General features: G+C 47.5%; 1 protein-coding gene across 1 annotated transcript; it reads left to right on the forward strand.

Moving 5' to 3' along the window:
* The first annotated feature begins 4931 nt into the window (after positions 1-4931).
* LOC123072055 (transcription factor TCP20) lies at positions 4932-7203 on the forward strand. Its single transcript, XM_044495614.1, has 2 exons — positions 4932-6793; positions 6903-7203. The coding sequence occupies exon 1, from the start codon at positions 5446-5448 to the stop codon at positions 6493-6495; it is 1050 nt and encodes a 349-aa protein (XP_044351549.1). The 5' UTR covers positions 4932-5445; the 3' UTR covers positions 6496-6793; positions 6903-7203.
* The last annotated feature ends 2933 nt before the right edge of the window (positions 7204-10136 follow it).

Raw genomic sequence — 10136 nt, forward strand, 5'->3', positions numbered from 1 at the left:
AAGGCATCTTTTTCCAACGCGTTGGACGGAGGTAAACCATATATAAGATGTTTTTAGCTTTTAACATAATTAGATGTACGTAGACACATTTTTGTTTATTTATTCACACACTTCAATCCGTGTGTAGTTTACATTGTACTCCCTCCGTCCGGAAATACTTGTCGGAGGAATGGATGTATCTAGGCGTATTTTAGTTTTAGATATATCCATTTTTATGCATTTCTTCGACAAGTATTTCAGGATGGAGGAAGTAATATAAAAACATCTTATATTTGTGAACGGAAGGAGTAGGAAACAAAAGGCTCAAGAAGAGGCATGTCGCATGCATGCGTTAATTTGGACACACATGAAATCCTCACGTAGCACCCATCGCATGGCTCTATTTCTTCTTGGTTTATTTATGCTGTTGATCACCGCCGGCCGGTCTCATGCAGCAAGTTAATTAGAGATCAAGATGAAGATTAATGCTTGGAGAGTGGCAACCGGCACGCTAGCAACACAACAATGCAAAAACAGGAGGCACGTAGCAACTAGATCCATGTGCCCTCTGTGTGGAGTTAAGGAGGAATCTACGTTCCATGCTTTGGTTACTTGCACGCACGCAAGAATATTGTGGGTTAACATGCGTCGGAGATGGCCTCTGCCGGCCGATGGCATTCTGGTTGATAATGGGAAGGAATGGCTCATGTCACTTCTCAGCGCATGCTCGGAGGCAGTTGCAGACATGGTAATCTTGTTGATTTGGAGGATTTGGCAGATCCGTAATGATGTTTATCATGGTAAGGAAGCACCCCCAGTGATGGCCTTCGTTGAATTCCTGGACAGCTACTATAAATCTATCAACTTGGCTGGCAAATTTACGGTGGAGGAGATTGTCAAAGGCAAGATGCCCTTGGAAGCCCCGGTGGTACCGCGCCACAAGGTTAAGGCCGGTGACCTGCCATGGCCGGCACCACCGACTGGGACTGTGGCCCTGTCCGTCGATGGCTCCTTCCAGGCCATTGACGGCTCGGCGGCGGTGGGGATGACACTTAGGAACCATGAAAGGGTCATCCTTTTTGCAGCTTACAGATATGTCTTTCACTGTAATGATCCGTTGGAGGCGGAATTACATGCGATGATGCAAGGCATGGCGTTGGCCATTGAGCACTCCGAGGCCCCGGTGTTTCTTCAATCGGATTCTTCCGAAGCTCTATCATGTCTGGCTTCGGATGCCCTCCAACGTTCTGCTTATGGCCATTTAGTGAAGGAGATCAAACACTTATCTGGTATTAGGGAGTTTATTCCTCAGAAACTTAGTCGTGTCAGAATAGAGTTGCCGATCGGCTGGCTAACTACAGCCGTACGAAGCGTGCTACTGCTGTGTGGCTAGGCTCGATTCCTCCTTGCATTGAGGATGTATGGCCTCTCGACTGTAACCCTATGATTATGCAATAAAAACTCCCTTTACCCTCGCAAAAAAAAAGACATCAAGACAGATTGGCGATATATTAAACGTCGAGTTTTCTTACATTTTTACTTCCTCTTTCTTTTTTTTGAGAAAGACTACGTTTTTACTTCTTGATTGAGTAACTGGACATGCAATTTTTGGATAAAAGAATTGGACACGCGTGAGCATGCATGTCATCAGAAACCAAAAAAAGAAAAGAGAGTGATATAAAATATCTGTCCAAAACTGATCGGTGGAACCGGTTGTTGTGGGTTGGATGCCAAGTTTGATGGTGTCATGCTTGGAGCGACGCTGATTGGGCAGAAGACCGCACGTTACATTTCTATTTCTTTTTTTGCAGTAGAGAACAGCTGCACATTTATGCCGATGGCTACACCTACACCGACGGACGTACGTTATCCGTTTGGAAACTATGATCGACGGGCATTTCTTTCCAGATATTCTTTCTCATCAGGTTTCCTCCAGATCTTTTGGCGGCCCCTCGGCTTCTCATGGGCCGGGAGCAATGCTCGTACTTATACGTGCGTGGTGCATGCCGAATATCTGCGTCCGTCGGGGCTGTGGATGAGCTCGGATTTCGCGTGTCCCTGTCACGACGCTGTTGCTCTGTTCGTCGGTGCGTGTTTTCCCTCTTCCTCCCGCTCGAAATGAATCGAGAGGGTTTGAATGCCGGTTGATTTTCCTGCCGTGCTGCATGCCCAAAGGACTGCTCTGGCCTCCGGCTAGCTGGCCGTTTCCACCGCGTCGGTGCAGGCATGCAGGAGTCCGGTTGTCACCGACGATCGAGAGCGCTTCCGGCATGCATGCATGCAGTGCTTTTCTTCGTTTCCCTTTTTCTTCACTTCACGTGGTGATGATCGGCGTCGAACACACATTCGAAACACTGCAAACGGCGCGTCACGTCGACAGGTTCCTAAAGAAGCAACTGCACCCGTCGAGCATCAGGAAGGGAGGAGTATTCGTTTCGATCGAGAGTGGCGTGCCGTGTCGCCGATTGGCCTCCGCGTGCTCCAATAATTTGTCCCCGTCGGTCGGGTCGGGTGCATGTTAGTCTTACAGACAAGATATTCAGTCTGCCCATTCTGCGGTTTTTTTTTTCTTCCTCTCTTCTCTGACTTTTACTAGAAAAAGATGAGTCCCAGTACTGGTGTGTGGTCAGGTCTCATTCAGACGTCGTCGTCCTGCAATCGACGAGGAGACTCGCCCTGTGTTCGGCGTCAACGAAACCATTTTATTGTCCATGCAATCAACGAAACTACGCAATGCTGGCTGGTGTGTAGAGTACGTGCTGCATGCCCTACAAAAGCTAACAACTGGTCTGAACTGGAAATTTCGGTAGGCTCGTTATATCAAGTCCAAGTTTCTTCGCAAAAAAAAAAAATCAAGTCCAAGTTTTTTTTTGTGAGACATTTATATCAAGTCCAAGTGGAGTAACTAGATGCCAATTAGGCTGTCGGGCGAGAGGAATGAACACGGGGTTGGTTGGTTGGTTAAGGCCCGGTTCACTGGCCCATCAAGTTTGACCGGAGCCTGGCCCACTCCCACTGCCGCATTCACGAGCTTATCCATTCCCGTCCTCCATCCCATCATCATGAAAATAAAGAAAGAAAAATCTGGAGAAGCCACACTGCCGGCGCCCATTGGTGGAGACCCGGGAGCGAAAGGAACGGACGGGGACGGCCAGGAATCTATAGATGCACCACCACCGCTACACCTACATAGCACCTACTCCTGCACAAGTTGCATGAAACATTCCCCAAAAAAGGAAAATAGTTGCATGAAGTTTTTACATTTTACCATATTTAGAAATGGTATTTTTCTAAACACCTCATGTATGGACTTGAAATGGCGAATCAAACCTTCGAACATTTTGTAGTTTTTTTCCCCTCATGTGCTACGGTGATCCTCGACCAGGTCAAGATGTTTTTTCCATGGCTAGTAAGATTGTACTAGTTCACATGATTGATGTTTTTTTGCCTACAAAAGTAAAGAATATTATGGGTGCAAAAATTGTGTAACCGTTGTACTTGACAGGACTCCCGATAGATCAAGCACACAAGTCAAAGATGGCATGAAAAATGGCATGCTACAGAAAATGCGTGACACTTTTCCTTTAATATATGATTGCGCTACCTTCGACATGAATGGCAAGCTATATCGGAAACAAGAACAAATGATTGCGCTAACAATTAAATAGCTTATAAAAAATAATGACAGTTTAGATAATACTACGACCCAAGGTGGATATATAGCATCTTGGACCATTGATGCGTTTCTAAGTAACAACAAACTAGTGTTTTGATACTTTATCTGATCCTGAATGTAAGTTTATAGGTCACGGCATATCATCTTACGAAAAAGGTATATACGCTATGAAAGTAATTTTTTGTAAACCAAATAATGATACAAGTTTGATGTTTAAGATATTATTAGGGCATCTTTTGTTCGTTCTAAAGATGCAAAATAGATACATCAAGCTCATTCAAATCCTACTGTGTTTTTCATTTGTTTGACCGTGTCACAGAAAAACAATAGATATTTTCAAGAGGTCTGAGTGCACAATTAAATTTCCTTCAAAATGTTGTGTGAATGAATTCTTAAATCTAAGGATTTGAATCCTCTAAATTTTGTTTGAAAATATTTTGAATGAGAGAGACCCTACAACTTTTTTTAATTAAGATTTTTTTTTGGCAGATAAATCAGATGTTTGTCTGGTAAAACTTTAGATGGAGTAACATTCGGTTTCGTTTGAAATCTGCAACATGAATCTCTACTATTAAACGAAAGTTGGTGGTCGTACGCCCGATGTAGAGGTTGCAATAACTAAATCCAATCAAATCAAATCTTTTGCAGCCCCTTCAACGATAGATGCAATGTAATTGCATTAACGCAATCAAATCAAATCAAACCATTATAGCTATATGCCAGACATGAGCAAACAAATAAAATCAAATCTTTTACATTAACTCAATCCAATCAAATCATTTTCTACATTAGAATATGGTGGGTTTAAAGTATATGTTGCACACGATTAATGTTGAACCTACAGAATATGTATGGCTCCATTGCAACACACGGACAATTAGCCAGTGCCACGCGTGTCTCAAAATGTGTGTCATAAAACGTGTTGCATTTTGAGACAAGGGAGTATAAAATAAAAAGTGATGTTGTATTTCTCTCAAAGCAATCCAAAACTTTCTTTTTTTGCCAGTGAGCAATCCAAAACTTTCCTTTTTTTGCGAGTGAGCAATCCAAAACTTTGAGATACAAAAATCGTAGGCTGCAATACAGATATAAGCAGCCACGTGCCAGGACTCACAGGCTGTAGTATTCCAAATACTACAGCATAGCAGCTGTTGTTGGATGTAACAAAATGCCTGAATGCAGTTGTTGTCTGACAGCTTTCCTCCCCCTTTCCACCATTCCCCCATTTTACCCCGCCTGCCTCAGTCAGTCTCAGTCACCTCACTCAGTTGAGTTGTACCCCCACCAACCACAGCTTGAACTCCAAAAGAGGGCAGTAAAAATTACTACTCCACCAAAGCACTTCATCACTCAAGTTACTAGCCTAGATCCTAACCCTAACCCTGGACAAGATTAGCAGCTCCCAACACACCAAAGCTGAAAAAAGCTAAAAAAGCCAAGAAATGACAGCGGAGGAGGAGCAGCAGGAAAAGACATCGCAGGGGAGGAAGAAAGTCCGGTAAATCCAGAAAGTGGGCGTGGTATCTATCTATCTATCTATCTTTCCCTAGATTTTCTTATTCCCCCCTCCCCTATCTCTCTCTCCTCGGCGTCTTCTCTTCTCTCCCCATCGCCATCTGCGGTCCATTATTGGTCTCCTCCTCCCTTGTTCTTGCCTGGTTTTTGGGGAAGGGGAGGGAGGCGGGGAGGGCGATTTGGCAGGAGGAAGACGAAGAAGGAGAGGAGGAAAGCTGTTGATTTTGGGGGACGGACGGCAAGTTGGTGTGGTTGTTTTGCGTGTGGGTGTGGAGATGGACCCCAAGTTCCCCCCTCCCCCACCGCTAAACAAAGCGGAGCCCACCTCCGCGGCGACGGCCACCACCACCACCTCCTCCCCCTCCTCCACGCCCGCCCAGCACCACCAGCAGCAGCACCACCAGCAGCAGCAGCTGGATCGCGAGCAGTACCACCACCCGCCGGCGCAGGAGCAGCAGCAGCCGCCGCATCAGCAGCACCTGCAAATCCAGGTGCATCAGCAGCAGGAGGATGGGGGCGGGGGCGGGGGGAAGGAGCAGCAGCAGCAGCAGCAGCAGCAGGCGGTGGTGGCCGCGGCGGCGGCGGCGGGGGACCGGAGGGTGCAGGCGCTGGGGCCCAAGCGGAGCTCCAACAAGGACCGCCACACCAAGGTGGACGGCCGGGGGCGCCGGATCCGGATGCCGGCGCTCTGCGCCGCGCGGATCTTCCAGCTCACGCGCGAGCTCGGCCACAAGTCCGACGGCGAGACCGTGCAGTGGCTGCTGCAGCAGGCCGAGCCGGCCATCGTCGCCGCCACCGGCACGGGCACCATACCGGCGTCCGCGCTCTCCTCCGTCGCGCCCTCGCTCCCCTCGCCCACCTCCGCGCTCGCCGGCCGCCCGCACCACCACCACCACATGTGGGGGCCGCCGCCGGCCTCCGCGGGCTTCTCGCAGGCCGGCTTCATGAACTCCTCCGGCGCCGACGGCGGGGGCATCGGCGGCCTCATGCAGCGGATTGGCCTCCCCGCCGGGATCGAGCTGCCGGGCGGCGGCGCGGGGGGCATGGGTGGCCACATCGGGTTCGCGCCCATGTTCGCCGGCCACGCGGCCGCGGCCATACCGGGGCTGGAGCTCGGCCTGTCGCAGGAGGGCCACATCGGGGTGCTCAGCCAGTTCTACCACCAGGTCGGCGGCGCCGCCGGGGCCAGCGGGCAGCTGCAGCACCCGCACCCGCACCCCCACCAGCACCACCACCACGAACAGCAGCACCACCAGCAGCAGCAGCAGCAGGACGGGGAGGACGAGCGCGAGGACGGCGACTCCGAGGAGGAGTCCGGGCAGTAGCAGGCTGTTGTCCACTTGTTATCACCACATCTGTTTCTGTTAATTTCTGCAGAAGGAGAAACCAAGGAAGGAGAGAAAACTGTATGCACGCAGCTATGGCGACGCTTTGATTACCTTTAGGTTGTTGTTGTTCGTTTCTTGGGCTTGTGATGAGTTTTTAAGTCGATTTTTTTCACTTGTGGTGTCCAAACTCAAAAGAGGCTTCTTGCTCTGGGGTTTTAGTGGAATGGATCAGGGTCATCCTCAGTTCCTACTCCTGCTGCTCCTTTGATCATCGCCAGAATTCCCTCCGGTTCAGGTAAAATCCATGATCCTTTTCCGCATTCCGCTTGTCCGATCATTTGAGCAGGGAGCTTGGTTGACCGATGAGCCTATGTATGAATGTTTGTTTTCTGTCCATGTTGCAGGTGTATAATAGCTGAGAGCTGGATGATTTCGATCATCCTCCCTTGAGTGAGTGCCTTATTTGTTGTTATTGCAAGGTGTGTAGATATTCAGGTGATTTTGCAGCTAGGGAGGTGTTCTTTTATAGGAGCAGTGATCTGCTCTTGAGCGATCAAGATGATGGCTGGCAATTTTATCCTCCCTTCCCACGGGCAATTTCTGCAACGAAAATATGATACAATAATAAACATTTCTAGATCCCTGATTCTATATGCTTATCTTCTTAGACAATCATTTTATATAGCATTATCCTTGTTTGCTTCATCTGTGTCGGACCAATGATTCTTTTGAATTTTTTTTTCTCGCCAGCATAAAGTTGCACTACTTTCTCTTGCTTATAATGTACTCCCTCCGACCCATAGTAAGTGTCATATTTTTAGTTCAAATTTGAACTAAAACTATTACACTTATTATGGATCAGAGGGAGTAGTTTATTTGACTAGTAGTAATCTAGTATATTTGCTAGCTAGATGGAACTGTCTATAAATAGGATAAGGCAGTAGAATGTTCAGTAGATGTATTCAGGATGGTGAAATGTTTTTAGAATTAGATGTGCATGAATACTGAATTTATTGCGCACAATTGTTCAAAATGCCATGTCGTCGTTTAATTCTGAGGCAAAACTGAAAATCTTTGAACTTGGTCCATCATAGAGTACAGTGGTAGCAGTGAAAATTGTCTAGAAACATTTCTGTTTAAATGTCAAAAATATCATTGGTTCACCAAAGGGCAGGCGAGCATGTCAGACATTTGGGCTGTTCCACAATGATAAGGTGGATACACACACAATAGCATGGATTAACATTAATTCTGATTCGATAAACCTTTCATGAGGTGTTCTGCAAGGAAATGGCTAAAACTATACTGAAATTGATTAGACCTTTCTGTGCTCTGCTTCTGGAGTCTGGAGAAGTTATAAACACCCTCTGCCCACCGCTGTGCTTAGCTTATATACCCTTCTTGTCTATTTTCCTGTCATGGTAAAGATCACTAGACACTATTATCAGCAGAAGTAGTGGTGTACTAGTTTTGTAGATGGATTTCGCTGTGTAGCATTAGGGGAAGCTGCATGCCATTTCCATGATTTTAGGTAGTTTATCTGCCAGCTCATCCAACACTAACAACATTTGTGCCCTTTTTCCTGGTGGGGCAGTAGAATGCACTCATCTACTTGAACAATAATAATATGCCAACGTGTCAAGGGATCATTAAACTAAGAAGTAAGAACCCCTTTACCAGTTGGATAGCAGCATGTTCTCATTGTGGTCATCAAGGATAACAAAAGAAAAGGGAAAAAGAAAAAAGGGTGTCCCTTTCTGTGTGTGCAGCATGATCATGCTGGCAACCGTGGTTCACCTATTATTTCTTAACAGTGCATTGCTTGTTTATCATGACTTGGACTGCCGCCTGCCTGCTCCCCAATGGAAAGTTCAGTCATGGCTCTGGGTAGGGTGAAACTTAACAGTTCAGTTTCGATGCTGCCTTGGTTTCTCTTGTGTTTGCATGCATGGATCCATCCATCCATTCATGTTTTACCTCTTCAGTCTGCATGGAGTTCAATCTATTCATATGTTTTTGCTTGTTAAGTCCATTCATGAGATCTTCCATAAATGCGAGACAGAGCATCTGAGTCATCTGAGTATGCATTCATGTTTGGCATGGCACCTGTCGGATCTTGGCTAGTTGCCATGAACCAAAGTGCATGAGGGTGTCGTCAGGCCACATGGTGCGGGCTGCCAATGGTGGTAGAGTGGCAGCAAACATCAGCAGCGTCGCCCTACCCTGAACTGAAATGTGCCTCCGCATCCTTCAAGAAACAGATTTCTGTTGGGTCGCTCATCTGATAGGGGGAGTTATTTCCGGTGACCTCATGCATGCATGCTTCCCATCTACTCCTGCCGTAGTCACATTTATTCTGTGTGTCCCGAGAGAGGAATAGACGTGTGCCGTTCCCCTTCCCGGCCGCTCCGTTGCGGTCTATGCCAGATTTGGATTCTGAACAAGTTTTGGACGGGTATGATGTGTTCTTCCATTGCGCAATGCAAGTGTGCTTGCGCTTCCATTTCCTCACTTTCTGTTTGATTTGTACTGCCTCCGTCCCGAATTACCCGTCGCTCAAACAGATGCCACGTCCCTCCGTTTGAGCGACAAATAATTCCAGACGGACGGAGTAGTTGTTTACTGGCACGCGAGTCACGCGGCTCTTAAACAAGACCAGCGACAAGCACCATGATTGCTCGCGCCACTCACCTCTGCTGCTGCTGAGATTACGGGATTACTAGTCAGTGTGGACAGTGTCATGCAAAAGCTCCTCTACTAAAACCAAATGTGCGTCTACATCTAATCCTTGATGGAAAGCGGCACAGGTGGGGTGGGTGGTGGTCGGAGGCGCCAACATCTGTTCCTCCATGGGTGGCAGTTTTATTCCCCGCGGCGGGCGACATCACATTCACATGGACGCGGCCTCGCTTTGTGACTGTCCACTCTTTTCCGAGGCTGCTGCTTTGTTTAGCAGTCTCTTTTGACGCTTTTGCTGTCATCCAAGTTAGCGTTGTGAAGACAAGTGTGATGCTCGCCGGAATTTGCTTCTTCACCGATTTTTATTTTATTTTTTTGAAACAACGCAAAAGATTTCCCATTTCATTGAATAGAAAAAGTTTTAGAACAAAGCCGCAAAAGAGACGATAATAAAGAAAGAACTACTCTCGCGGTATTACAATACCCAACTGCTTCGCACCGGCCAAAGCCCAAAGAGACACCTCATCTTTAATCTTGGAAATGAGAACCATCGAAGGGACGGCCGTGTTACGGAAGACTCTAGCATTGCGTTCGGTCCAAATCTCCCATGGGATGAGCATCATCAGAGAGGCCAGCGCCTTGGGAGATCCAACCCGAGTGTGTATGTTGTTGGTCCACCAATCTCTCACCGAGACCCTCGTCGCCCAGGTGGCTGAGTTAACGTGGTGCAATCCTAGCCACAGAATAATACCATTCCACACCCGAAGAGTGAATCAGCATTGGAAGAGGAGATGAGCCGCAGATTCCTGACATCGCTTGCATAGAGGGCATACACCACAATTGGGCCAACCCCGCCTACTTAGGCGATCGGACGTCCAGATCCTATTTTGCAGAACAAGCCAAGCAAAAAATTTGCAGCGCGGGGGAGCCCACACCTTCCAGACCAATTGCACTAGATA

The sequence above is a fragment of the Triticum aestivum genome, chromosome 3B, assembly GCF_018294505.1.
Source record: "Triticum aestivum cultivar Chinese Spring chromosome 3B, IWGSC CS RefSeq v2.1, whole genome shotgun sequence".
Lineage (NCBI taxonomy): Eukaryota > Viridiplantae > Streptophyta > Magnoliopsida > Poales > Poaceae > Triticum > Triticum aestivum.

Bases quoted from the DNA above. Each gene is read 5' to 3' on its own strand.
- LOC123072055 (XM_044495614.1), top strand. From the start codon at position 5,446: ATGGACCCCAAGTTCCCCCCTCCCCCACCGCTAAACAAAGCGGAGCCC.